A 27,333-nucleotide genomic window follows, 5' to 3' on the forward strand; every position below is an offset into this window, starting at 1 on the left:
GGACCTTCTTCGCCAGCATGTCAATCACTTAATGAAAGCCTTTTGAGTCCATATGAAATTTTGGGGGCATGAGTGATGGGACGAACGAAAGGATACGAATGTGAAGATTGTTTATTAGATGGTCAAAGATGATAATCAACTTAGCTAGCGAATTTGGACCAGTAGCGGCGGGATTCAGCTCATGAGGTTGAAGGATGAACGGTCAATCGATCAATTGACCTGGTCTACCGATAACTTTGCCTCTGCTTGTGAATCTCGTATCCTGGTAACATTGATCCTTGTCGCCGACGGTCGATCAGCTGAGTGAGCGACGCCGCCGTACCAGGTACAGGCCACGAGTCGTCCTCACGACGGTGACCAAGTAGTCACGCGCCCCATATGATGCTCCTTGCAGGATCTGTCCCTAACAATGATAATCCTGGCCTCATTCAGCATCCTGATGGTGTTTTAGCTCTTCCCCTCGGGCAAGGGCTTAGTCAGTTGAAATTGGTCCGGGGTAACAAAGTCAGCAATCCCGGAGTGCATGTAACTTGTTGAAGCGAACGGCAGCGGAAAAGGAGGCCCTTGAGAGGCGAAGACTCGGATAAGGCACCCGATGCTAAAGATACCAACGTCGGGCCTCACAAAGTTTATCACTTATGTCCTCGTAATTGAATGCTCAACCGCTCAAGACATTGTCGTCTCCGTAGATGCCTAGGTGAGTAGCAGGCTCATTATTACTTCTCAGATGACATGGCTCTCCCTGTCATCCGTAACTGAACACACATCCTCTATTTGACACGTCACCAACGTTGGGAGGACAGGATTCCCAATCAATTGAACGACCCAACCCCCTTGCACATCTGATTCCCCTGAAAATCAACAGGCTCCGTCAGCCTCACCAGCCTTATGCATTAAGGCCTGACCCCTTTAGGACTCCGTTGCAACCTCCGATTGGCCGAGCTGGAGGTCTGAAGGTTAGACTCCATCGCGCGGCCGGAGCTAGTCCAAATATAGTACTTTGTGGATGCCGGGGTCCGTTGCCCGCAGCTGCCACAGACAAGACAGACCAGTCAGCCGCGTGCTGTGGTGCCTCGTTCGTTTCGCTACAACAAGCCTCCAGCAAAGCCATTAGCCAAGTCACCCTCCCGTTGTCCAACTAAACAGCTTGTCTTTGTCGCTCTGACTCTTGGTCGTCTGGACAAGCAACCCCCCCTCCCTTAAATTATCTTTTTTCTGTCTCCTGCTTCGTAGCCTGAGCTTGAGTCCGCCGTCGAATGACGCGCTTCCTTTTCCGCCACTCTTACGTCCTAAAAACTCGTGGCCGAGTGGTTGTGGGAGCTGAAGATCACGATCCGGTCTCTTAGCTCCAGGGTATGAGTCAAGAGGGGAGAAATCAAGCCCATTGAACAGTCTGTCCGACTCATTGAGCCGCTGTGCAAGGGATTTGAGACTTGACAAACCCTACCGAGTGCTCGTAGACTCTCAACGGGTAGATCTGCGTTGTTGGAGGATCCAATTCGCGCGCTCCCTCTCTCACTCTCTCACTCTCTCTCGGCCTTTTTTTGAACACAATGGCCCAATAATACCTGTTGAAGAAAGTGCCCAAAACAAGAACCGGGTTTAGTTTGATCATCCTTGGTGCATGGGGTGCGGGTTAGGAGACTAGCAACCGCTGGCTCCGCCTGTTGTAAGCGAATCTACTGGTAGCCTTGCCCAGGGGCCGCTCTGTTATACTTCGATTGCATGTTCACGTCACGCTACGGAAGTATCGAGCAACAAGGGAAAGCCAATGGCTATGGGATTGACACTCATTACTGAAAGCAGTAGTCAAGCCCCTCACCTTTTTGGCCTGGCCCGGATCCTGGTCGTTGTCTGCTCGACTGCAGTGACAAAGTGACACGAGCAACGAAAATATTTCAAGACACCCGCGCCCCTGCCTTCCTCTCCCTTCACTCTGGTCTGTGTCCTTCCATCTTCACTTGCGCCTTCCTCTTCACCACCTCCTTCCAACAGTTTTTTCGTGGGTCGCGTTCTGTTGTTCCTTTTTCCCTTCGACTCTGTCCTTCTCTCCGCACCGCGCTCCCAGACATGGCAGACGAGCCAAGTTCACCCAAGGACGTTCCCCAGGTCATGGCCACCGAAGCTCCCAAGGCCGAGACTTCAGCACCACCTTCCGTCTCTAGTGGGGAGAACAACAATGAGAAGGCCGCAGCTCACACGGCCACCACGGTCGACCTCGACCGTGTTGGTGAGACGGATGGCTACGTGCTCGATGAAGCTCGCATTCGCGAAAAGCTGGGACTTGCGCCCGATGTTCCCCTCAAGAAATCGAGCGACGGCAAGGTCTTGATTCCCCAGCCCACCGCGGACCCTGAAGACCCGTTAAATTGGTCGAGCTGGAAAAAAGCAGCCATCTTGGTGGTGATTGCGGTCAACGCTGCAACTTCGGATTACTCTGCCGCCACCGGCGCAAGTGCTCTCATTCCCCAGGCGACGCAATGGCGCATAGATCCCAATGAAGTCAACCATGCCACAGCTGGGTATGTCGCGATGGCGCTAGTCAATACCTGGTTTGAGCTAACATGTCACAAGTAACACATTCATGCTGGGCGTCGGCGGTATTCTGACTGTCTGGCTGTCTGCCTGGATTGGTCGCCTTCCCGTCCTCTTCTGGTTTGGATGTCTGTCTGCCGGTACCGCTGCCTGGTCTGCCGCTGCCAAGTCCTTCGAATCATACATGGCGTCCCGTATCTTGAACGGCATGTTTGCTGTTGCAGGCGCAGGTGGTGGTCTGATGTGGATCAAGGACGTCTGGTTCTTCCACGAGCATGCCAGAAAGATCAATATCTGGAGTACTGCCATTATCTTGTCCCCCTTCCTAGGTCCGCAGTTCATGGCCGCCATCCTCAGTGTGAGCACATGGAGGACAGGAATGTGGTTAAACTTCGGCATCATCACATTGGGATTGGCTTTGACGGTTATTCTTGGGGACGAGACATTCTACCCAAGACATCTGATGCCAGATCGAGTCCCCAAGCGCAAGAATCGTCTTCTCCGAGTCGTCGGTGTTGAACAGTACAAGACCAAGTACACCACCAACACTTTCCTGGAAGCTGGAAGCCGATTAGGATACACAGTGCTCAAGCTGCCGGTGTTCCTGACTTGCCTCTTCTACTTCTTTGACTGTAAGTGGGCTTACCTCGAGTGCTGCAAGGCCAAGCTGACCTCTTCCAGTCCCATGGACGATTGGAAACAATACCACCATCTCCGTCTTCATCATTCCTGCGTATAACTTTGACTTCCGTAACCTCGCGGCCGTCTACACGGCTCCCGTCGTCGGCGCGATCCTGGGACTTGTCATTGGTCACTTCATGTTCGATTTCATTGCCAAACTGTGGGCGAAGCGCCACAACGGAATCATCGCACCCGAAAACAGACTGGTCATCTTGTGGCTCGTGCTGCCGTTCAAGCTCATCGGCTACAACCTGATCGGCACGACCTTGCATCATGCTCCCGCCTGGTCTTACTGGGTTCTGGTGGTGGGGTGGGGAATGCACAACTTCGCCACAATTGTCACCACCTCGGCGGTGGGCGCGTACTTGCTGGACGCGTACCCGGAGGCAGCTGGTGAATGTGCGGCCTTGCTCAACTTTGCTCGAACACTGGGTGGATTCATCATCGGGTACGTGACAATACCTGCCTTGTCTTGTTCTTCTTCCACGAGCTAACATTCCTTGTCCATCCAGATATATCCAGATCAACTGGGCCACCAAAGCTGGTACACAGACAGAATATGGCATCCAAAGTGGTATCATGGGCGCCGCATTCTTCGTGGTCGTGTTCCTGCAATTCTTCGGAGCCAAATTGAGGCACGCACAAGGACCGTTGAACTTCAAGACTTACTAGGTCCGGGAGACGCGGAACTAGTCAGGAGTTGGTCGTGGGGATTCCGAATGGATAGTCTTGCGACCAGGACGTTGGAAAAGACGGAAGGATAGCAGAGACGATACATTTTAGCTTTGCAGTAGTGTTTAGATGGGATTAGCGACAGATTTACTGAATGCATTCCAACCTCTGCTGGCATCTTTGTGAGGCATTGAAACAGGTGAATGAAGGGGCACAAAAGGGGAATAAATGCCTCGCAGCCATGCAGCCTCGCTTAATCAGCCGGCGATGCCGGATTGGCCCGTCGACGTCATCCTGATTTGCTGCCCGCGGCGTCGATTGTGATTGGCCAGGATGGAGCTTCGTGCTGCTCTTTGCATCAGAAGCAAAACCAAAAGCTCCTCCACCTGTTTGATAAGTTTTCTCTGCCTTTACAACTCTGCGCACCACGATAAGGATCACCCCCGAACCCAAAACTCGATTGATGCTCCTCCGAAATGTCGCTGGCCAGGTCGTCTCGTAGCGCTCAGGTAAGAAAAGCTCAACCCTCCCCCAAAATTGCGTCGAGTACTGGAGATCTAATCGCACATGTTTTTCATTGCTCTTCCGCAGGCGCTGCTCCGTGCTGCCCAGCGGGCAACCAGGCCACACGCAACTTCGCCCTTTCTCGCAAGATGTGAGCAGCTTCTCCTACGCGTGCCGCACCTCAGGTCGAAACTAATATACTCGTCTCGCTCCCTCTAGCCTACGCAACGGTCGAATCGGACATCTTCAAGCCTACAAAATATGGTGGAAAATACACGGTGACATTGATTCCTGGTACGATATGGCCCTCGAGCCCTACAGCGTGAGTTGTGCTCACTCGTGGAACCCGGCAACAGGTGACGGTATCGGTGCCGAAGTCGCCGAAGCAGTCAAGACGATCTTCAAGGCCGACAATGTCCCCATTGAGTGGGAGCAAGTCGACGTGTCGGGCGTCGACTCCGGAGACAAACACTCGGAGGATCTGTTCAAGGAGTCGATAGCGTCATTGAGGCGGAACAAGCTCGGGTTGAAAGGTATCCTGCACACGCCCATCGAGCGGTCGGGCCACCAGTCGTTCAACGTGGCGCTGCGGCAAGAACTCGACATCTACGCCTCGGTGGTTTTGGTCAAGAACATTCCTGGCTTGGAGACTCGGCACAAGAACGTCGATCTGTGCATCGTGCGTGAGAACACCGAGGGCGAGTACTCGGGGCTGGAGCACCAGTCGGTGCAAGGCGTGGTCGAGTCGTTGAAGATCATCACGCGGGCCAAGTCGGAGCGAATCGCCAAATTTGCCTTTTCGTTTGCCCTGGCCAACAACCGCAAGAAGGTGACGTGCATCCACAAGGCCAACATTATGAAACTGGCGGACGGTCTGTTCCGCAACACGGTCAAGAAGGTTGGGGAGGACTACCCCAGCCTGGAGGTGAATGACATGATTGTCGACAATGCGTCGATGCAGGCCGTGTCGCGCCCTCAACAGTTTGATGTTATGGTCATGCCCAATCTGTACGGGGGTATTCTCACAAACATTGCTGCGGCGCTTGTCGGAGGACCTGGAGTGGTTCCGGGTTGCAACATGGGTCGGGAAGTGGCTGTATTCGAGCCAGGGTGCCGACACGTTGGTCTCGACATTCAGGGCAAGGACCAAGCCAACCCCACTGCCCTTCTTCTTTCGGGCACCATGCTCCTCAGACACCTGGGTCTTGACGACCACGCTAACCGCATCTCACGAGCGGTGTATGATGTGATTGCGGATGGGTAAGTTTGTTTTTGCCATATGAGTAAGAAGTCGGGCTAACTGGTTTCCAGCAAGGTACGAACTCGAGACATGGGCGGCTCGGCTACGACGCATGAATTTGTCAGGACGATTCTGGACAAGATGGAGGCCGAGCTGTAAGAACTGCAAGTCTGAGAGATGGTTCAAGCATGAAGCGTGAGACGCAGATGTCAATGCAGAGAGTGTTTGTTTGGATGGTGACAGAAGCAATGCGACGTTGACTGGTTTTTTCTTGACATTGATAGCCCAGCATTGATGTTTAGACATGGATTCCTGATTTTGATCTTGATTTCGGGAGTCTGCAATGTGCAATATGTTATGTGCAATGTGCGATATGCAGGATGCAATTCCTCAATGTGCGAATATACCGAGTATTCTCTTCGCACAATATACACAACGAGTACATGTGACAAACGACACAATCGGATATCATTACCGACCGGACCGAGCAGTATACAAGTCCAACGCGCACCATACGACATGCCCATACCATACCATACCATGCCCTGCCCCATGGAGCCTGTCTTGCCTGTAGATTGGATTCTGCGAGGTACATGTAAAGTTAAGCTCGGTAAAGCCAAAAAAACCCTTCCCAAAAGGCCATCCACTGATACAACACATACTGCTTAAGCCTCGGCTCAGCGATTCAACAAATCCTGGTGGCTTGAAACCCCACTCTCTCTCACACTCTTTGAGGGGAGAAGCGATGTCAGAAGGTCCCAGTCAACACTTTCACTTGATACCTGGTCTGGCACTGGTACTGGCAACTGGAAACGGGCAACTCGCAAGACCGATTCAGATTGGTTCGATCATACCAGGGAATGAAGGTGGGTGTGTCAGTTCTGAGTTTTTGGTATATATATAAGAACCTAAGAACCCTGGGGTATTCACGGCCGAGGTCATTGATCATCAATCACTAGTACTACTACAAAAAGGTAACGAGGGACTACTTGCATACATACATACGTACATATCATTATTCTCGATTCCATCTCACTCACTCACTCACTCACTTCAGCTCCTTCTCTAGTATTCGACAATTCACCACTTGCACCGGATCATATCCTAGGGAGTGTACCTAGGTAGTGGAATCTACCTCACCTCCTCACCTCTCTACTTCACCCATTCCACCCATTCCTTCCACCCACCTACCTACCTATCTACCACCAAAACACCTCCCCAAAAGTCCAATTTCAACCATGTCGTCGTCGTCGTCGTCCGTCCCCTCCCTCTCCACCCCACTCACCAAACTCCTGGGCATCAAGTACCCGATCATGCTGGCCGGCATGGCGCGCACTTCGGGCGGTCCGCTCGCCGCGGCCGTGTCCAACGCCGGCGGCATCGGGACGATCGGCGGGTTGGGGTACACGCCGAAGCAGTTGCAGGAGGTATGTCTCTCCCTCTCTTTCTCTTGTCTTTACCTCTGTCGAGTGGTTTTTATTTTTCCTATGGGACGTGGGTTTTTTGGGGGGGAAGGGAGGTGAGTGGATCGGGTTGGGTTGGGTTGGGTTGGGTTTATTGTCATGCTTTGCATTTCATAATGCTTTGATATGCTATGGTATTCCATACTATTGCTGTTCCATGCCATGTCGTGTGGAACACGGGTCAGGGGTATCAAGAATGAAAACCGAGTGTGTATAAAGGAAGGACGGAGTCTGGGTGGAGGAGGAAGAGAGCATGGAGGTTCGAGTACAGGGGGGTTCACCCAGACCCAAGACCCAAGAACACCCATCCATCCCTCGTTCCTCATTTCCCCCCTTATCATTTGTGCTTCAAATCCCCCATCCCCCGACGTCTCCCCAAAACCTCTGATAACGGGCGTTCCAGATCATCGACGAACTCAAAGCCAACCTGACGGACCCATCGCTCCCGTTCGGCGTGGATCTGGCCCTCCCACAAGTCGGGGGCTCCGCGCGCAAGACCAACCACGACTACACGCACGGACAGCTGGACGAGCTGATCGAGGTGACGATCCGGAACGGGGCCAAGATCTTCGTGAGCGCCGTCGGGGTGCCGCCCGAGCGGACCATCAAGCGGCTCCACGAGGCGGGCGTGCTGGTCATGAACATGGTCGGGGCGCCCAAGCACGCCGAGAAGGCGCTGCGGGCGGGCGTCGACATCGTCTGCGCCCAGGGCACCGAGGGCGGTGGACACACGGGCGACATCGCAAACAGCATCCTCATCCCCGCCGTGTGCGACGTCGCGCGCAAGTACCGCTCGCCGCTGACGGGGGAGCCCGCGCTCGTCGTCGCCGCGGGGGGCATCTACGACGGCCGCAGCCTGGCGTCGTCGCTGATGCAGGGCGCCGTGGGCGTCTGGGTCGGGACCCGCTTCGTCGCCGCGGAAGAGAGCGGCGCCAGTCGTCTGCACAAGGAGGCCGTCGTCAGCGCGGGCTTCACCGACACGCTGCGCACGCTGGTCGTGTCGGGCCGGCCCCTCCGCGTCCGCCTCAACGACTACGTCGCCAAGTGGGAGGCCCAGCCCGAGCGCATCAAGGAACTCACCGACAAGGGCATCGTGCCCCTCGCCTACGACATGGAGCACGACAACGACGTCGACACCCCCTTCCTCATGGGCCAGGTCAGCGGCATCATCTCCGACATCAAGCCCGCCCGCCAGATCGTCGAGGACATGGTCTCCCAGGCCGTCGACATGCTCAAACTGGGCAGCACCTACATCGAAGCTGGCGGTCCAAGAAGTCGATTGTGATTGCCTGGTCACTTGTGACCACGAACGAGAGGGAGAGAGATAGGGAGAAACAGAAAAAAGAGTGTGTGCGAGCGTGGTCACTATTTTGGGGAGTGGGTGGGTTATCTTGCCGCGATCTAGGTTGATGTACTCGTAGCGACAAAGAATCATTGTGAAGAAGCATTCTCGTGTCCATCTGCCGAACGAATCACACACCAACTTCTCCCTCGGTAGGGCAATGGTCTGGATGGCAGAGATTGATGGAGGACTCTCACAAAAGCGTCACCAATCACTAACAGAGGTCAATCGTTCGTGCAAAGGGAAAACCGCTTCATGGGTATTAGCTACCAATCAGTACTGGTACACTCGCCGAATCCTTTACAATCCCTATGTACGCCGTCATGGTCACCTGTAATGCTGTCGAAATAACACCTTGCCGGGATCTTGTCGGTCTCCGACGCGCCTTTTGTAGTCCCATGCCCCCGTAAACTATGCTTTGGATACTGTATACAATTTGAACACAGCGATTGACTGTTCCTGGTAAAGATGGATCGTTTTCGTCGCTTTTCGTCTGGACATGTCGCCGTGGTGTTACAAAATATCTGGGTCTGGCCCAAGATAATCAACCAATCTCCGAAGTCGTGTTGTTGCCCTTGTACACGGTGCCATGGACCCTGACACTGATTCCAACAGCAATTCCCACCGCGGCTCCAATGATTAGGAACCCGATGAGGATCTTGAACAGCAGGCGTTGCCGTGCAGACAACTGACTAAACCACACGCACCCACTCTGCTTTGGCTTTGTCATGCACTGCTTCTCTCTCTTCCAGAACTTGAACCCAACTTTGCCCGCCGAGTTCTGAGCGTCCTTTTTCTCTTGAGTGATTGACGGCGAGAGATTGAATGTGCCAGACTCGAGATCTTGAACAGCCACTTCCACGGGACTGCCCAGCTTTTTCAAGTCCACCGACGTTCGGGGGGAATCATGGTTGTAGAGGTAGAAGGGGGAGGTGATTTTGGCATTGCAGCAGGGGTCGAACTCTGATTTGGATCGATGGATTGAGGTCGGTGGTGGTTGTTCAGTAAGTTCAGTAGCTTCAACGGCGACGGCCATGGCTGGGGTGTGCTGCCAATACAAGCCTGAAGAGGTGCAGGCGAGGTAGAGATATGGCCTTTGAAGCCAATGCTTCCGAAAGGAAAATATCTGTAATGGTGCTTAAGAGCGGTGGAGGGATTTCAAAAGCCCATTTTGACCCGAAAGTTGTCAAGTCGGTGAGGATGGATCTCGGGTAACGAGGGCGAATATTGCTGTGTGCGAGTTGTGTGCGTGGACAAAAGGATGTTGACGGGGAGGGAATCTAGTTTTGGTCGTTTCGTGATTGAGGCAGGTTCAGGTGGCGGGCAGGTTGACGGTTGGCACCTGCAGCTCCTGTCAACTGTTAAAGTGGCTGCTCGAGCCAAGGCAGGAGCGTTGGCTGGTGATGTCAAGATTGCACCGTTCAAGGAGGCGGATGGAGTACAAGAAACCAAGGCGATGTCCAGCAGAGACTCCCTTTTCAGCTGAGTTTCACTTTCACTTTCCACTGTCCGCCATGGCCGCAGGGGGGAACCTACGGGTCAATATATTGGATTGGGAATGCCATGACCCATGACTCTCGTCGTCAGATGAGATGTGTTTGCTTCGTCAGCCACCGATTGGAGCTGAATCCGAAGTGCAATCAAAAGTGACCAGGTCCTGTGTGCAGCTTTGACTGGCACAGATTGGCGTGACTGGACGCGACAAGGCGACAAAGGGGAAAAGATGGGGAAAAGCTCGTGCTGGAGATCAACAAACGAACGCCACCAGTTATTCCCCGTTGACGCTAGAGGCGCCTCTAATTTGCTAGTGCGCACTATCATGTCTCACACTAACCATATCAAGGAATCCACTGGGCTGAGATGACATGTTTTTGACCCAAATTTGCACCTTTTAGTGGAGTCTATTTTGGCCTGCTTCGTGTTCCTAATTACCCGAAGCCTCGTACAGTAAAGGATGAAACAGATTTGCTGGAGGATGGAACCACAGAAACTTGGATTTGTGAGACTTGCATACGACTACCGAGTTATCGCACAGAGTTGACCAACGAGTTTTCTTTCTATGTCGACAGAACTATTCTCAAATGACCGCGTTCCTCGCAGAGCTGGGCGATGGCATCAGCGAGGCTGTTATTTGGCGGCATCTGCCAAGGTTGATAACGGGAACCTCCACCAAGAAACCTCGATTCTTTCTCCAATAAACCATCCTTCCTTGTTTTTTCTCTCCTCAATTTGGACTCCAACACAGTCGCCAGTGAGCAAGTCTGTAGACGACACGATTGTAAAACATACTCGGCGTCACGGGCAGTGCGCAACGCGCAAGGTCCTTGACATTAGCTGTTTTGAGGATGGTATTAGAAGAACATGAATATGTCGCTATTAGGTACGAGACTGACTGAATCGTGGTGGGTAGGTAGGCTATTAGGTGCCGTGGTCTAGGTACTCGGTACCGAGTACTGGTAGGCGACAATCGCCAAAGCTAGCTTTGTGAGCGGCACATTCCGCAAAGGCCTCTCTTGGAGGATGCTCTTTTGCGAGAAAAGAGCGCCTTGCTTGTACCGAGTAGATGGGGTCGGATGCGTTTGATCAAGCCAGAGGCGACTCGCGGTACTATTGGTGATCAGCGTTTTCTTCTGGTGCTTAAGTGGTGCCACTGTTGCTGCAGCCTGTTGTCCGTACGGACAACGGAGTACTGTAGGATGGTGGGACCATCCACTATTCCCCCCCTCCATTCCCCAGCCTCAGCCTTGTCTGTGACTCATTCATCATGTACGAGGTACATACTTGTATCTTCAAAGTAAAGAAGAGATGTAACCCTTCGCCGCCGTATGCCAGAGGTGAAAGATAACTCTCGTAGCAAAAGCAAATATGTGAGATCCACTCCACTCCTATTCTAAATATCTAGAACAATCACCTTTCGAGGCCAACGTGCTTCCTTGAGGAGGGACTGTCTCCATTTTTTGAGAGGTGGGAAAGCATGAAAGGGACCTAAAGTTTGAGCGAGCAGGCAGGCAACAGCGCCTTAAAACCCCGGTTTGTCTCTTCTTCCTGCCGGATGGGACCCGTCCGCCTGGGACAGCACAGCACACAGACGCCTAGCGGAAAGAGTTTAAATCCGCAGCGGGAATTCCCATGACAGGGTTGGATCGTAGTAACGAAGTATGTGCATGGCTGGACATGGTAAAGGCGAGGCAAGGATGCAAGTACCTCCTCCGTAGTCGTAGTACCGAATACGAGGTTCTGCGGGGCAAGTCATTGGGTGGATAATAATGGTATGGGCGGTTTTGAGGTTGTCAAGGAGGTTGAGCCAGCACTCTCGACGAATAACAAACAGCTGCTCAACAAGTATAGGTAGGTCTGGAGAGGCCTGCTGTCTGGCTTGCTTCGTGATGGTACATGTACCTATGCATCCTTCCTCTCTGGGCGCGGCTAGCGGGCCGCGGATTGAGATCCGGCCCTCGCCTCATTGCGGTGAACGGATTGCTGCAGGGTTTATGTGGCATGGCTGGCCGCCACGGCGTCGCCAATGTGATCTGGTTCGTAGCGCGTAACTGGTTGTCCCGTTGGCATGCCATGGCTAGCATGCACTCATTCCCAGGGTTATCACCTTGTCACTGCACTTGCAGGGTTTCTTGTCTGGTGGCTAGTAGTCCTTTGTTCCTCCGTGGAGGAGGGGGAGAGGGAAAACAAAGAGAGAAGCCCATTAGCGGTTCCTTTTTCTTCGGGCTCTCCTTTTCCCCAAGCAAGAGGGAATCTGTGGTGTAGACTTGAGGCTAGCTGGCTGGCTGCTGGCTGGCCTGGATGCTATATGGCTGGTGATTCTGGCACCTTTCTTTCCACCCGCCTGATTTTACCCAGAATTGATCACTCTTCTGGCCTTTGACCTGGTATCGATGCTTCTTTCCCCTCAGCTCACATGTCGACTGAAATCTTATATCACTTACACATCGTACACAATTCGCCATCTCGTGACGTGAGAAACTCGCGCCCCCTTCCTCGGAGTTCCTCGCATGTCCTACGCATGTGTGTATTGGGGCTGAAGTGGTGTAGCAGATTTCCTCCAAGGGTACACATTTGAGGCCGTTTCCGTATCAGAATGAATAGCCATCCGTGTCCCATTTCCCTGCTTCAACATGGGAGGGACGACCCCGTGTTTGATGTGCTTACCCTCAGCGACGACAGTTCAGACGATGAACCGCCCGACCTCGACCAGAACTTTTACAATGACGACGAAGAGCATCTGAGTAAGGGCGATGTGGCTACGGGACTGACCACGTGGTATGTCCAGTCATGGGAAGGCCGGGAGGCGTTCCGAGAACTCTATCAGAACTGGTAACTGCTCCATAATACTTCCGGTCCTGTTTGGCGCCTATGTTAATGTCACACCCAGGAAGGACGCCATAATATCATCGTTCCATCTTGACCCAAGAGCCTTTCGACCAGTCTTCAAAGAAACGCGTGCGCAGATCCAAATCACGGTCCACAGCAGCGTGACCCAAGCAAATCGACCAACCGGCGAACTTCTGGGATACATTCGCTTCATCCGCAGGGCTGGGACGGTGGAATTGGCCAACTTTCAGGCAGAGCTTCGACGCAGCAATCTAGGGCTGGGCAACTCGACCAAAGTCGGCAATGATGAGCTTGCAGGGTGTCACGGCGAGGGCTTCAAGTTGGCCGCCCTGGTTCTGCGCCGCCTGGGCCACTCGGTCAAATTTGCAGCCAGCGAGTTCTATTGGAACTTTGGACTGCGCGGACTGTACCGTACAAATCTCTATTGCCACTTGTCGCCAGCCAAACCGGAAAAGGTTGAGAAAATGAAGGCAAAGTATGCACTTGACCGTACCAAACCGAAATTCAAGAGGACCCTCAAATCACATATCTGGGAAGACGTGTCGGTCAAAATCGGCAAGGCCAAGGGGGATTATGGGCTCGAGGTCTCTGAAGACGAGTTTCGTTCGTGGCTGACGGTTTCGGTCGATCTCGATTCGCCCTCCTCCGACAATGTCGTCCAAACCCTCTCAGGCGATCTGATCCTCGACACCAAATTCGCAGGGAGGATCTATCTCAAGGGGTTGCGGATTGAAGGACATAGCACTGGTTATATGTTCGGGTACAACTTTGCCTGTGGCTCTATTGGCCGCGATCGAACTCACCTGCGACACCAGTTGGAAGAGACGGAAATCCTCGCCAATATTTGGGACCAAGCCATTCAAACTCAGAGGCCTGATTTGATCGACGCCTACATCAAACTGCTGCGTGATAAGGAAGATTGCCCCGACGTTGCTGTGACCAGTGACAAGTTATCACAGGAATCCGTGCACTTGATTTGGGAGCGGCTGAAAACCAATGATCCTGACGCCTTCTTTTACTGCGAACGTGACCCTTCTCAACCCGTCGCCGTTGATCAGGTTGATTTGATCCCAGCCGAGCTTCACAGAAGACCTGTTGCAGTCTCGCGTGCGCTGTGGCGCCTATTGAGCAAGTTCTCGCTTGTTCGAACTCCTCAGGAAGAACGCACCCGGTTATTCATGCACTCTGAACCAATAGACGCCGACAGGACACCTTTCAGTACCAATGTCCTCCGTGCTCTCCTAGCTTCGTTAGCTTTGCATCCAAAACTGCGCGACTTGCGCTTTAAGTTCGTGCAAGGCGGAGGCACGGATCTCGACCTGGCCTACAGCAAGGATGTTAAACGAATTCAAATCCACGGCAAGTGGTTAAGTTTCCAGAAGGTCCACGAACATGGCCTGTGTGAGGTTTTGCGGTTGACAGCGCCTGGGTACATTCGCGGAGAGGCGTTTTTCTGTGACCATGTGGTGGAAGACTTGTTTGATGCCCTCCTCTCCAAGTCGGGGAGCGATCTAGGTATTTCGAGCCCGAGCTTGCGTCGTCGATTGCGACGCAGGATGCGTGATCAGCTCGCGCTCATGCCTCGACTGGTCCGTGTTGCACGTACCGACGCGATCAGAGAACTCGAGGTTCGCTGGATTGGCAACGAAAGCGGACTTGTGTCAGCCATCTGCAACAAAAATATCTGCTATCACGTCACTCTGCACCGGGTGAGCACGTGCGAAGTGAAACGAAACGATGTAGTTCATGTCGATCGCCGCGGTGCGTATTGGTATATCTTGCTTTGAATCCCCTGGCCCAATGCTCATGTGTGAACAGACAGGCGCACGTCCAACGGTCGCCCCTCGCGGTCTAAGCAGCCCTTGTGCGCAGAATCCACCATGGACTGCCACTGCGCCTTTCAAATTGTCCCTAGGACCGACTCGATCGCAATTTTCACCGGGTTAGACCCGCATGAATTTTATTTCCCCATGGTCGCGCGAGTGGAAAACGGTTCCTTTTTGGCTGCTCCGCCAGCACCCGTGGCACCACGCGGGTTATCGTTGTCTCTAGTTGACACAGAAATGGATATCAGTGAAGTCAACGGTAACGAAGAGGTCGTAGGGGGTCAGGACATGTGCGTGTCCAAACCGGAGCTTGATGGAACCAATGGAGATGTCGTGGATAACAGTCCTGAAGTTGCCGACAACGGATCTTCAGCAGCAAACCAGCAGATGAGAAAGGCCATCCGCCGCGAAGGAGTCGAGATTTCTTTCGAGAAGGTGGATGATCAGCCCGGGTTCGAGAAAGACGACAGTGAATGGCAGCGGTGGCATGCTGAGGAGTTGCCAGGAGCATTTGCTAAATTGGTGGCACGTCGGGAAAAACATCATACAGTACGTTGGACTTTCTGCAAGCGCACGCTGAATAACCGACTGATATTGACTGGTGACAGCCGACGTTTCACCCCGTGGCCAGCCTTGAGTGCGCACACCTGGACTTCCACTTTGTGAAAGATGAATATGCACTCGTCCGCCTCGGCAGTGACAGTTCCTCGGAGAATGTCATCTTCATCCACGATATCTCTTATTGTGGGGAGGAAGATGAGGCTTCCACGGCATATTTATTGGTCACCAAGTATTCAAGACTCTGGTCGTGTTTTCCTGATTCCAAGCCCCTCGGGGTTGACAACAACGATGTGGTCGCCAATCAACTAGAACTGTTGCTTCATTTCGAAGACTTCGACAAAATGGGTTTGCGAGATGACGCTGAAGTCATTCAGCTAGGTGATATTGTCTCTGCGGCGGATCTGATGGCTGGCTCCAACACTGTCGTCACTGGTGTCGACCATGTCCTTCAACCCCCTCCAGGTAAGCAGGGGATACTCCAGTCATGACGCCAATAATGAGCTGACAGCACGAAACCTTCAAGCCTCGGAGGATGAGACCATGTTCTGTCGTTTTGCAATACGAGGGCCGGCGTCGGATGAGCAAGTCGCTTGCTGGACACCAATAGCCTCTCATCTCCTTCAACGCCGTGACCGGTGGCCGGCACCTCAGTTTGACACCACTTCCAGGCCGTCTGTTGTGGACTTCACGCCCGGCATACTTGGGCCTGCGGAAGGATTTTCGCAAGCTGGCTTCGACATTCGGGCTGCTCTTGGTTTTGACCAAGAGCGCCATTTGTCTTGGAAGGTATGGATGACGCATCGCTGAGACCTTTGAAAGCCCCCTTGTTGACCGATACAGATCCGACACGCGCAGAGTCAAGTGTATGATGGCCCACCGAGGAAAGTCCTCGACGACATCTGTTCCGAACAGCTCCACCCCCTGTCAACGCCAAATCCGGCACCACCAAACATTGCGCTGGTCGCAGGGGCAAACGCTCCTTTTCGCCTGAATGAAACGAATCAAAAGATGTCATCAGCAGAGAATTTTGTCACTCAGCTCGACCTTGTCAATATGGCTCTTGAGGGCCCTAGCAAGCCTGACTTTTTGGTAGTGCTGAGCTCGCCGGCCGTGCTCCACGCATCAATAGTGCCACGGTTTTTGGCAACCATAGTCAATTTTCTCAAGCATAGGCGGTCCGTCCACATGAGGCTCTGCCGCCTCAGAGAGCATGGGCTTCCGCAAGAAAGGAACCTGCTGCTCTTGGTGGCTTCTCCATTTTGCGCGCCGCTCCCCTGGTATCTGCACTGGCCAGCCTCTTCCAGCAGACCAGAAACGATCACGCTCCGCGACCTGATTGGCGATCTCGACTTTGACAATCCTCGCACTGGGGCGGGACCAGATCGAGCATTTGTGTGTTCTCCTCCTCTCGAAGGCATGCAAGAAGGGCAAGGCCGACGCGCATGTCCAAGTCATATTTACAATCACCAAACGGGGCAGCAGTTGCCGAATTGGAAGGTTCCTCTGCAGTGGGATTCTGACGGACTTGTAGCACTCTCCTGCAATCCCTTACCCTGGCAGCATCCAAGTAGGTGGTTTCAGAAGATAGCTCCTGCTCGTTACCGATTGTATAAGCTGACGATGCATCTCACAGGACGGCAAGACCTCCTCACTGTGCGGGAGATGGCTCGGCTCCAAGGTTTCTCCGATGATTTTGTTTTTTACCAGTCCACAACTGTGCAATATCAAGATGTATGGACCGCTATACCGCCGGTAATTAGCCAGCTTGTGGCAAAGACCATCCTGCACGTAATCCAGGGAGCGCTCAGGGCTAGAGTTGGCAGCCGTTTGGACGGTCAACGAGCTGGAAAAAGGCCCAGACAAGACGGTGGAGATTGAATGCCTGATGTCAACTCAGGCGCTGTATCAAGATCGAAGATATCTGAAGGGGATGTCGTAGAGATGATGCGGAGCCCGACACGGTGGACATGGGTGTCGCCGATTAACAGAGATCATCTGGTCGCGACATCATGCATATTTTTCTCCTGCACTGATCCACTTGCCCCCCGGGTGCCGCTATGGACCGTGAGACGCTGGAAATAGTGAAGGGCGTGTCGACAGAGCAAAGGCTTAAAGGATGTCATTGATGAAATTCGGGAATTCACCGCCCATATATGTGTCGGCTAGTGTAGGGAGGAATTGACTGACGCAGCAGAGATACCGTCTTTATTTGATCGTGTCTTTATGAGTGAGACTTGGATGGATGTTGTGTCGCTGGCCAAAGCCGTGTCATCTGAGTGGAAGTGTGTCTCTCAGTATCAACATCCCAATCATCGACTCAATGCCTGCAGGTGCCAAGCTTGAGAGGCCGCCTGCGCCCCTTTAACAAAGTGTCTTTGTCAGCAATAGGAGGGCAAGGCTGTCACACCATTATCCATTGTTCATTCCCTCCACAGTACATTACTTGATGTCCTGCATTATCCTACGCCCTGATCTATTTGCAAAGTTGACCCCGAACAAGCCGTCCGAGGCAGACGGCAAGCCAGTTGGCTAGCACGCTAGGTAGACAGCTCAAAGTCCATCCTGCTCATCATCAGCCTAGGTGTCGAATCCCTCGGCAATGCTCGGGTATCATCTATCTGGTCGAAATGCAACGAATGTACCTCGTCGTACGAGTACACTACTGTTGAAAGACGAAGTGGAATTCCTCTGATTGCCGGATCCAAAGTTTGTGATTAAACTAGCTTGCTTTTATTGAAAAGGAAAAAAACAGACAACGGCTGAGAGAGCGCCCAATCTATCGAGGTATCAAGTGATGTATGCACCGTAAAATCATCCAATGTTAACCCCGATGCTATGACTCTCTGAAGAAATCTTCTCGCACGATATGGCTTTTGTCGCACATGCTCCGGAAAATGCCACCGGCCTCAAAAAGATTGATAGGAGTGTCCAGTTCCGCAATGCGTCCTTGGTCCATCACGCAAATGCGGTCGTAGTTGATAATAGTCTTCAGTCGGTGAGCAATGCACAACACCGTCTTTCCGGCGAACCCAGTCCGCATAGTCCGCTGAATCTTCTCGTCAGTTTCAAAGTCGACCGATGAAGTCGCTTCGTCACAAACGATGATCTGTGAATTGCGAACTAGGGCTCGAGCTAATGCCATCAATTGCCGCTGGCCTAGTGAGTAGTTCAACCCTTCTTCGTCCACAGGACTGTCGAGATGTAACCGACTAGCTCCAGTGGGTGCGTTAACGTTCGACGTCGATGTGGCTGCAGTTCGTGCAGTGTCGGGGCGATCAACCTTCTCCGATGTCGCCATCTCCTCCCCCACGAGATCAGCTTTTCGTAGCGCAGCCCAGAGTTCCAAGTCGGAGTGTTCATTGAACGGATCCAGGTTGGAGCGGATAGTGCCTCGGAACAGAGTTGGATCCTGTGGGATGATTGCGAGACGTGACCGCAAATCGTAAAGGCCTACAGTCGAAATGTCGATGTCGTCAATTTTGATCTGTCCCGACGTGAGTTCGGTCAACCGGAAAAGCGCCGCCATGATGGACGACTTGCCAGCTCCGGTACGACCGACAATGCCGATTCTCTCTCCACCTCGGATGTGGAAATCCAAGCCATGCAGAACGAGCGGCAGCCCCGCTCGATATCTCATCTCGACCTTGTTGAACGTGATTGCTCCCGTTTGAGGCCAGTTTTCTGGCACTTCCGCGCCTTTCAGTGGTGCTTCCTCCTCCAACTGCGTGCCGTAGAAGTGCAGGCGTTCCGTGGCGTTCATGTTGTTTTCCACTTCTGCTAATTGCCGCACAGTGAACTGGATCATTTGAACAATAGCCAAAACGTAGGACAAAACCAAACCCGCTATGCTGGGATTCACATTGAAACGATCCGTCACCACCAAAATGCCAGTGACAAAGACAAGCATATTTCCAATCGCATCGAGTCGCGTAGATAGCCAGCGTTGGTTCGCGAACGTCAGATAATATGCCGAGTTCATCTGATCGATGGCATCCCGCAAGCGTGTCGCGAAAAAGCTTTGTAGCCCATATGCCCGAATAGATGCCACTCCTGAAATAGACTCGGAAAATCGTGCAAAGACTGTCGACCGCAAAACCGCTTCGTGCCGTTTGATTTCCCGTGCTGATGCTCTGTAATAACTTGACGCAAACAGGAACAAGACGAATAGAGGCCCTAAGGCCACAGCAAAATAGTGAAAGTATGCGATGATGAGGGCAAAGACCGAAGTGATCATGGCCAGGGTAAGAAAGTACATCCTCATGGCGTCGGTCAAACTGTTGTCCATCGAGTCGACATCCTTGGAGAACCGGTTGGTGATGCGGCCGAGAGGAGTAGTGTCGAAGAAGGACATGGGTGCGCGTAAAACTCGAGTCATGGCCTTTTGCAGCATGACCCTGCTAGCGTTGGTGCCGCTTGTGGAGAGAAGAGTCGCGAATGTGAACATGAGCACCGCTTGGGACAGTCCTAGACAGGCGTATGCGGCAATGTAGACGCCTTCGGAAAATCCAAACTTGTCACTCGTCCACCAACTGAGCCACAGGCTGGTCACTATGTTGGCTCCTTGGGATAAGACGAGGGAGATGAATATGAGTGGCCAGAGGATTGGAGACCCTGATGCACGGATGTATGCTCCCCAGACGGACCAGCTCACCGATTTGACAGCACGCTCTTCTTGCTGCATCAGGCCCGTGGGCTTGGTCTTCTTGGTCTTCTTTCCCGGCTTCTGCTCATTCGCATCTTCATCCTTTGCTTTCGCCATTGCACTTTCGTCCTCTTGAGCAGTCGTGGCCATCAATTTTTGAAAATCCACACTCGTGTTCATCAAGTTGTCAAAGGTATCGATGGCCTGAATATGACCGTCCTCCATCCAGATGATTCGGTCACATCGGGAAAGAACATGGAGTTGATGGGTCGCTAGGATTCTGCATTTGTCCTTCATCAAACCGCAGATTGCCTTGTCCATGATATGACGTCCAACATGGGCATCCACAGCAGAGAGCGGATCATCCATCAAGATGATGTCTGCATCAAAATAAATCGCCCGCGCAATGTTCAACCTTTGTTTCTGCCCGCCCGAGAGAGTGATGCCTCGCTCGCCGATCTCGGTCTGGTCTCCTGCCGGGAGGATTTCCAAGTCGGGTTTCAAGGCGCAGGCATCGATGACGTCCCTGTACCATTTGGATTTGTACGGCTTCCCGAACATTATGTTGTCCTTCAAAGTGGCATTCTGGATCCAAGCATATTGTGGACAAAACGCTCGAGAGGATGCCATCTTGACCTTGCCATCCGTTTTGCGCATGTCTCCCGCCAGAGCGGCCAGAAGTGAAGTCTTACCCGAGCCGACCGTGCCAATGACAGCGATCAATTCATTTCGGCCCACGGTGAAGTCCACGTCGTGTAACTTGAAGGGTTCCACCTCCGTAGTCTCACTTGCGATGTCATCGTTCGATGCCCCAGGAGATTTCTTGTTCTTCTTCGCTGCTTTTTCAGCCTTCTTCTGAGCCTTCTTCCTGTCCTTCTCGGCCTTTTTGGCAGCCATAAGCTCGCCTTTCGTCTGGAATGTGGCTGCCCTCTCCATATCTTGGTTAGCGGTCCTTTCCCAAGTGAAGGAGGCATGTTGCACTTCGACTGCAGGCTCCATTTCTTCATCCCACACGATCTCGTCTTCCTGCTCTTCAGACAACAGAAACTCCTGAATACGCTGAACCGCCGTCTGGGCGTCGGTAACTTGACCAAGAACCAAAGGAAGAAGATTCAAGGGCATCCGTAAGGAATTGAAGAGGGCCAAAGACGAAAATATGCGTGCCGGAGCAAGACTGTGGTCGGACAATGAGTATGTGATGAAAGCCAGCATGGCCGCAAACACTGGCATTGACATGGCGACCGCGTTGATGGCATTTCTGATGGAGAGCAAGATCTGGACAGCCCTGATCTCCCTCTTGCGAAGTTCCTTCAATCGGTCCAGGAAGCTCGTCTCCCATCCGAAAAACTTGACAAATCGCACAGAGCCGAGAATTTCCTGCGTGAGACCCACGCGCTGATCCGTAACTTTGTTGATCTTCTTCCTCCGGGCTAAGAGCGACTTGATGGCCTTGGTCAGGACGGGAAGCATGATGACCAGAAGGGCATAGCCTGACAAAGCACTATATCCAATGTTGATACACAGCACAATCAAGACGACAATGATTTGAATGGGCGACGTCCACAGGATATGGAATAGGCCGGAGGCTTGGTCAATACGATAAGTGTCGACGCTCATCAAATTAACAATTCTGCCATTGTTCCAGCCGACCCCGTCTCCGGAAATCCCAGCGGCTTTGTCAGGTGTAACTTTCGGGCCACCTTTGGGAGTGAGTCGCTTTGATAGGACGCGAGCAAGAGTCGACCTAGCTTCGTGCTTCTCATCTTCGGTCTGTTCTACCGTCTCCAGTACCCCATCAGCCTTGATCGCCTTTCCGCCAGCCTTTGCCCTGCCGGAAATTACCAGAGATTTCTCGAAAATGGCGTTGATCAGCACCGCTCTGCACTCTCCTCCAACCATCATGCCACGGTAGATGAAATGATTAGTCGCCATGGACTGGCATATTTGCATAAATGTGATGCCAATGACCAGGCCGATGCCATGACCAATGCTGGGAGATTTGCCGCCGAACTTATCTGCGACCCAGGCATCTGTGGCAAACTGGATCAGGTAGCGAGTGGTGAAGGGGGAAAACACTTGGAACAGGGCAGAAAATAGAGCACACATGGCGCCAAGTAGAAATTCGCCTCGGAAAGTGTCGAAAAGGGCATACATGAGAGGATTACGTTCCCCTCGTGCAACACGACGTTTGAAAGAGGCCGACAGCTTGTCTCTCATGGTGGTGGCGCTTCGGTCAGGATTGACGAGCCAGATGTCGTTCAGCTCAATCGGCCGCTTGTAGCCCGTGATCATGAGAGGATTCATCCATTGGAAGAGGAGTAGGCTGAGAAAACTCGCGTTGTATTCTCGACACACTGTCCTTTCTTCCGGTATAGGCGGAGGATTCCGACGGAACGGATTTATTCTGTGACGCCATGGTACCTTTTCAGGTTCGGTCTGATATGCAAAGGCAGCAGAACTGGCTTCAGTCGCTTCGGTCACTGTCGACTCGACCTTTTCCAACCGTGTACTGTCTTGACTCCTGCCTCGTCCTCCTCTTCTCGTGTCTCTCGGGACTTCCAGGTATTGTGCTCGCTCATCTCTCTTTTCCAGATCCTGCTCCTCGACGTCATTCCGGGAAATGGCACGCTCAACTTCTCTCTCGTCGCCGTCAGTGTGCGCCATAGCAGTTGGGTCCGGCTTAGGGAACGGTCAACAACGATTCAAGGTTGATGGAATCTGTCGAACAGTCCATGACGAAAAGACTGTCCAGGTGGGGAGGGTCAGAGAATATGTAGTATCAATTCCGAAGAATCGGTGACGGGAGGAACGAGGGCCGGGAAGTGATGCCTAGGAGGGGAACCAGGATCAGGCGCAAAACATCCTCGGTGCTGGCGTAATGGAAGGCAAAGCGGCCACAAGCGAGAAGAAATAAGTGTTGACTGGGACGGAGACATTCCACGGTCCTAGGGCTAATCGGAGGTAGAGGGACTTGACCGGGCAGGCCTCTCGTGATGCAGAGGGGTGGACACGAGAACCGGTAAGTCGAGCCATGTCGATTGGACGGCTTTTGGCTCGCAGGCTTTCGGCCTGGATGCATGGGTTGTTGAAAATCTGAACTTCGCCCTATTGGCGTAAGTGATGCGAAGCTTGTATTTGGCCGTTTGCCCCAACAGGGCCAAGTGGAACGATAATGGCGATACTGGCGAGGAGCTTAGCAATCCAAAAGTCCTGAAGCGGCCAATCTGAGATCTCCGCAAAATTTATTTGAGCAAATGAATCATGGCTTGCCTCTAATGATTGCAATATTGACTGTTCCCGCTGTTTATGGGATGTGGGGAGGGGTTGGAAGGGATCGAAAAGGTGGATGGCTTGTTTTTCGCCTCCGCAGTCGCAGGCATCCAAAGTGAACATCATCATGGGGTCATGGCAGACCGTCTATTCTTCATACTTGCGTGATTTCACCATCCAGACTCAACAGTTCTTGGCTGCCTGAACGCACCCTCCCCTCGGCTCGAGTCCTCAAAGCTCGCTCTGAGCTCCCTGCGTTTCCCTAGGCTGAGTTCTGCGCAACTGCTCAACACCATTCTTGCGTTTCACCAGAGACCGCTTTTCACTCTCCGAGTGATCCCTTTTGTTGTGCTACAAGCGGTATTACAGCGGCAAAGACAAATCACAAGGAACCCCCGGACATTATGCATGACTGCCTGAATCCCGGCCGCTAACCCCACCACCGTGAAATCGCAAAGAAGGGGATCTTTTTTGCCCCGGCAATTGATTCTTTGAACCTCGCTACATTTACCAAGCCGGGTAAGACGTGCCGGTAGAAACCAAAATCTCGGGCCCGAGATTTTTTCTAAACTTTCCGATCGGACGTGGAGGCAACAATTGCGCGATCCGCTACCCAACTGAGAATGGATAGCAGACAACCAACGCACCATTCAATCGAGTTATCTGCGTCCCGCTATGAACATGAGGTGGAAACAAAGCGCTATTGTAGCGTAAACTTGAGCATGGCCCGAAGGAAAGAGGAGGCGAGTCGGGCATTGAGAGAAGTCTGCTTACAGATGCTGCTGAATAGGCCCAGAAAGCAGGGTCGGTCCAGCTGGCGCACGCCCGCGGCTGCATACAACGTACTGTACCTATGATTAGCTCGCTAGGTCTATAGGAACGGAATATTGAGTAGGTTAGGGTTCCAGCCTTAGAGCCCACCTGATCTTACCAACACGTACTCAATACTTGTACATGCTTGACAGTGGCTGTAGCTTACCCGTCAACGAACTATTCTGCACTTCTCCCTTTTCCACCACCCCGTCTGGACAACCTCCAGAACTGGAGTATCGGGCTGACATTCGGGACAGGAGCCTGATACGAAGAACTTGAGACGCTAAAGCAGATGCATTATTCTTTCTATAAACACTTTATGCAGCAGGCGCAGCATTGCATTCCATGGCCTCATTGTCATTACCATCGATTGATTGACTGGCTAGGAGGTATGGCTAGGAGGTATGGCTAGGAGGTATAGGGGGCAGTCCTTGCCTCAGTCGGCAGCTTGTTCGGCCACTGGAGTCCTATACTGAAAGCAGACTTTGAAACAGGCGGAGTCGCTTTCAAGCTCCTCGAGGACGTGTCTTTTGATGCCTCGCCTGCAAAATGCAATGCACAAAACCTCCTAAAAGTTTGTACTTGCAGCGACTCCCCCAAGAAGGTCTGTGGTCCTGCGCAGTTCAGTGACCTTCTTATCAACCCCTTTCCAGGAATCTGGGCCGATGATCACTCTCAACAAATTTTCTGTCTTGATAAGCCTTCCAGCTTCGCCTTCTCCTGTTGCAGCTTCAAACATCACCTGAGCAGCCTTGCCCGGGTCTCCCATTGCTATCTTGGGCAAATTTGAAATGAGCTGAAGCCTTTGGTTCACCGGATGGTCGCCGCTATATTCGACTGACGGCTGAATGTGTCGACCTGTGCTCGAATTGCCGAATTCGGTCCTGTATGCACCTGGCACAATGATGAGCACCCTGATTCCAAACTGTGCAACTTCCTGACTGCATGACTCGGATGCAGCTTCCAGGGCAGCTTTGCTTGCCGCATAGACGCCGCACGCAAGACCCGGAGCGACGCCCTGCGTGCTGGAGACATTCATGATGACCCCCGATCTTCGTTTTCTCATCCCAGGAAGCACAGCCTGCATGATCCTCAGTGGCCCGAGAAAATTGACTTGCATCTGGAAAACAGTATCGGCATCAGGTATATCCTCCAAAGCGCCTAGAACACTTATGCCGGCATTGTTGACGAGTATGTCAATGCCACCGAAGAGGGATTCTGCAAATTGTATTGTCTTTTTGACTGCTTCTTCTGACTGTGTCGTATCGAACGTGATCCATTTCCCGCCACTACCTTCAACTTCCGATACCAATTCTGGCGTTTTTGAAGGGCTGCGTGACGAGGCGACGACAAGATGGCCCTTGGCGATAGCGTAGCGAGTCAAAGCAAGACCTAAGCCAGATGATGAGCCGGTGATGAACCAGACTGGTGCTGCTGATGTGCTAGACATTTCCATACGAGGAGCGCAATGATAGAGGGTCACTATTCAACAAAGGAGAGAATTCTATTCCACGTTCAGAGTTGAGCGAAGACGTCCACCATTGCAGTTCTTGTACTCTATGAAGATTCGAGGACGAGTGACTGAAAGTTTTCGGACATACGAACGGATTTTGCAGGTCAGTCGGCGATTGGCAAGTTGCTGGTACGCTGGTGTTCTCCGACAGGAGAAGATGCTGTGTTCTTGTCAGCTGCATGCCCAATGAGTTCTACGACTTTACATCACAACCGCTGCGCAGCGGATGTTGTCTTTGCTATATCTGTAAGTGGCTGACTCGACATGGAAAGCTGAAGGTGCCTGAATAAAGTTGAATCGAGGGGGAAAGGGAGATATCTGGCAATATTCAGGGTCTGCTAGACCCTTTCATACAGGGTTTGAGAGCATTTGTATAGGAATTGTTGAAGTCTTCAACTTTGCATGGGAACGACACTGACACATATAAACCTATGAGGTCTGCGAGGTACAAGGTTTTCAGGAAGACCCGGCAGTGCCTCGGAATGTGATCGGATGCAGAAAACGTGCAGTATTATTTAGCTGCAATGTGATTGGCTCTGAAATTGGGAGCATCGCACGCCACTTGCCCTCGACTTTCAATCCAATCTCAATCACCTTCAACAGCTACTCTCCGCTCCAATCCATCACAATATTCCCGGTCCTGTGCCATAAGTGCTGTTCCTGGCAAGCTTCGACGTCGGACATGGCAGCTCTACGCACAGCATCGCGCTTGGTGGCGCCCGCCCGAGCTACCATCCGATCCTCTTACGCTGCGAGATCATACGCCACCGTCACCAAGGACAGTGCGTACGATCTGTCTGCCAGCCGACCGCCAATTTCTCCCTCAAAGACCAGCACGGTGCAAGAGCCACGACCGGACAAGGATGCAAAGATCAAGACATTCCACATCTACAGATGGAACCCCGACGAGCCAACGTCGAAGCCGAGGATGCAAACATACACTCTGGACTTGAACAAGACTGGGCCCATGATGCTGGATGCGCTGATCCGAATCAAGAACGAGGTAGACCCGACGCTGACCTTCCGTCGAAGCTGTCGAGAGGGTATTTGTGGCAGCTGCGCCATGAACATTGACGGAGTGAACACTCTTGCCTGTCTCTGTAAGATTTGCGACTCATCTCCGTCCATGTGCCTCAAATTGACAATCCTTCACAGGCAGAATTCCCACCGATACAGCGAAGGAGTCCCGGATCTACCCCCTGCCGCATACCTACGTCGTCAAAGACTTGGTTCCTGACCTCACGCAATTCTACAAGCAATACAAATCAATCAAGCCGTTCCTGCAACGAGACACAAAATCACCCGATGTAGGTTCTCTGACTATATGCAGAGAAAGAACAGACGTTTACTGACACGTTTACAGGGCAAGGAAAACCGACAGTCACCAGCCGACCGCAAGAAGTTGGATGGGTTATACGAATGCATTCTCTGCGCCTGTTGCTCGACTTCATGCCCATCTTATTGGTGGAATAGTGACCAATATCTGGGCCCTGCCATCCTCCTCCAATCTTACCGCTGGCTAGCTGATTCTCGGGACGAACGCAAGGCCGAACGCAAGGAAGCGCTGGACAACAGCATGAGCTTATACCGTTGCCACACAATTTTGAACTGCTCGAGGACTTGCCCTAAGGGGCTCAATCCTGCAAAGGCAATTGCAGAAATCAAGAAGAGCTTGTCTTTTGCTTAGTTTTTGGGTGCGAGGAACCAGAGTTCGGGTTGGGCGTGGAGTACAGTATCTGTTCAGTACGACTCAGACCTCAAATCACACAATTTGGTCCGGTCAGATAGCAAAAATGCTGTATATGTAAATGCAATGCATGATACTTGACGATTTGACATTATCAAGGCATTTCACGTTCATACTCGTGACACGGAATGGGCACCCGGAGCCCTTCACACAGCGCTGCCGGTATCGTCATCATTA

General features: G+C 52.5%; 8 protein-coding genes across 8 annotated transcripts; 5 read left to right on the top strand and 3 right to left on the bottom strand.

The window, feature by feature from the left end:
• Positions 1 to 2,070: 2,070 nt before the first annotated feature.
• Positions 2,071 to 3,888, top strand: AYO20_08809 (hypothetical protein; the record flags this gene model as incomplete). Its single annotated transcript, XM_022647084.1, has 4 exons — positions 2,071 to 2,522; positions 2,575 to 3,167; positions 3,217 to 3,664; positions 3,729 to 3,888. 4 exons carry the CDS (start codon positions 2,071 to 2,073, stop codon positions 3,886 to 3,888), a joined length of 1,653 nt encoding a protein of 550 aa, XP_022496909.1.
• An 805-nt stretch (positions 3,889 to 4,693) lies between these two features.
• Positions 4,694 to 5,791, top strand: AYO20_08810 (isocitrate dehydrogenase [NAD] subunit 1, mitochondrial; the record flags this gene model as incomplete). The annotated part of the gene is made up of 2 exons (XM_022647085.1): positions 4,694 to 5,652; positions 5,704 to 5,791. 2 exons carry the CDS (start codon positions 4,694 to 4,696, stop codon positions 5,789 to 5,791), a joined length of 1,047 nt encoding a protein of 348 aa, XP_022496910.1.
• Positions 5,792 to 6,870: 1,079 nt separating this feature from the next.
• Positions 6,871 to 8,380, top strand: AYO20_08811 (hypothetical protein; the record flags this gene model as incomplete). The annotated part of the gene is made up of 2 exons (XM_022647086.1): positions 6,871 to 7,059; positions 7,499 to 8,380. 2 exons carry the CDS (start codon positions 6,871 to 6,873, stop codon positions 8,378 to 8,380), a joined length of 1,071 nt encoding a protein of 356 aa, XP_022496911.1.
• A 601-nt stretch (positions 8,381 to 8,981) lies between these two features.
• On the bottom strand, positions 8,982 to 9,473 carry AYO20_08812 (hypothetical protein; the record flags this gene model as incomplete). Its single annotated transcript, XM_022647087.1, has 1 exon — positions 8,982 to 9,473. The coding sequence occupies one exon, from the start codon at positions 9,471 to 9,473 to the stop codon at positions 8,982 to 8,984; it is 492 nt and encodes a 163-aa protein (XP_022496912.1).
• A 3,057-nt stretch (positions 9,474 to 12,530) lies between these two features.
• On the top strand, positions 12,531 to 17,110 carry AYO20_08813 (hypothetical protein; the record flags this gene model as incomplete). Its single annotated transcript, XM_022647088.1, has 9 exons — positions 12,531 to 12,766; positions 12,825 to 14,545; positions 14,603 to 15,159; positions 15,219 to 15,633; positions 15,779 to 15,957; positions 16,012 to 16,563; positions 16,703 to 16,738; positions 16,805 to 16,902; positions 16,969 to 17,110. The coding sequence occupies 9 exons, from the start codon at positions 12,531 to 12,533 to the stop codon at positions 17,108 to 17,110; spliced, it is 3,936 nt and encodes a 1,311-aa protein (XP_022496913.1).
• Positions 17,111 to 18,004: 894 nt separating this feature from the next.
• AYO20_08814 (hypothetical protein) lies at positions 18,005 to 22,477 on the bottom strand (the record flags this gene model as incomplete). The annotated part of the gene is made up of 1 exon (XM_022647089.1): positions 18,005 to 22,477. One exon carries the CDS (start codon positions 22,475 to 22,477, stop codon positions 18,005 to 18,007), a length of 4,473 nt encoding a protein of 1,490 aa, XP_022496914.1.
• A 1,987-nt stretch (positions 22,478 to 24,464) lies between these two features.
• Positions 24,465 to 25,346, bottom strand: AYO20_08815 (hypothetical protein; the record flags this gene model as incomplete). Its single annotated transcript, XM_022647090.1, has 1 exon — positions 24,465 to 25,346. One exon carries the CDS (start codon positions 25,344 to 25,346, stop codon positions 24,465 to 24,467), a length of 882 nt encoding a protein of 293 aa, XP_022496915.1.
• Positions 25,347 to 26,091: 745 nt separating this feature from the next.
• AYO20_08816 (succinate dehydrogenase [ubiquinone] iron-sulfur subunit, mitochondrial) lies at positions 26,092 to 27,096 on the top strand (the record flags this gene model as incomplete). The annotated part of the gene is made up of 3 exons (XM_022647091.1): positions 26,092 to 26,509; positions 26,565 to 26,716; positions 26,773 to 27,096. 3 exons carry the CDS (start codon positions 26,092 to 26,094, stop codon positions 27,094 to 27,096), a joined length of 894 nt encoding a protein of 297 aa, XP_022496916.1.
• Positions 27,097 to 27,333: the final 237 nt, after the last annotated feature.

Source organism: Fonsecaea nubica (assembly GCF_001646965.1).
Source record: "Fonsecaea nubica strain CBS 269.64 chromosome Unknown Scaff74, whole genome shotgun sequence".
NCBI classification, from domain to species: Eukaryota; Fungi; Ascomycota; class Eurotiomycetes; order Chaetothyriales; family Herpotrichiellaceae; genus Fonsecaea; species Fonsecaea nubica.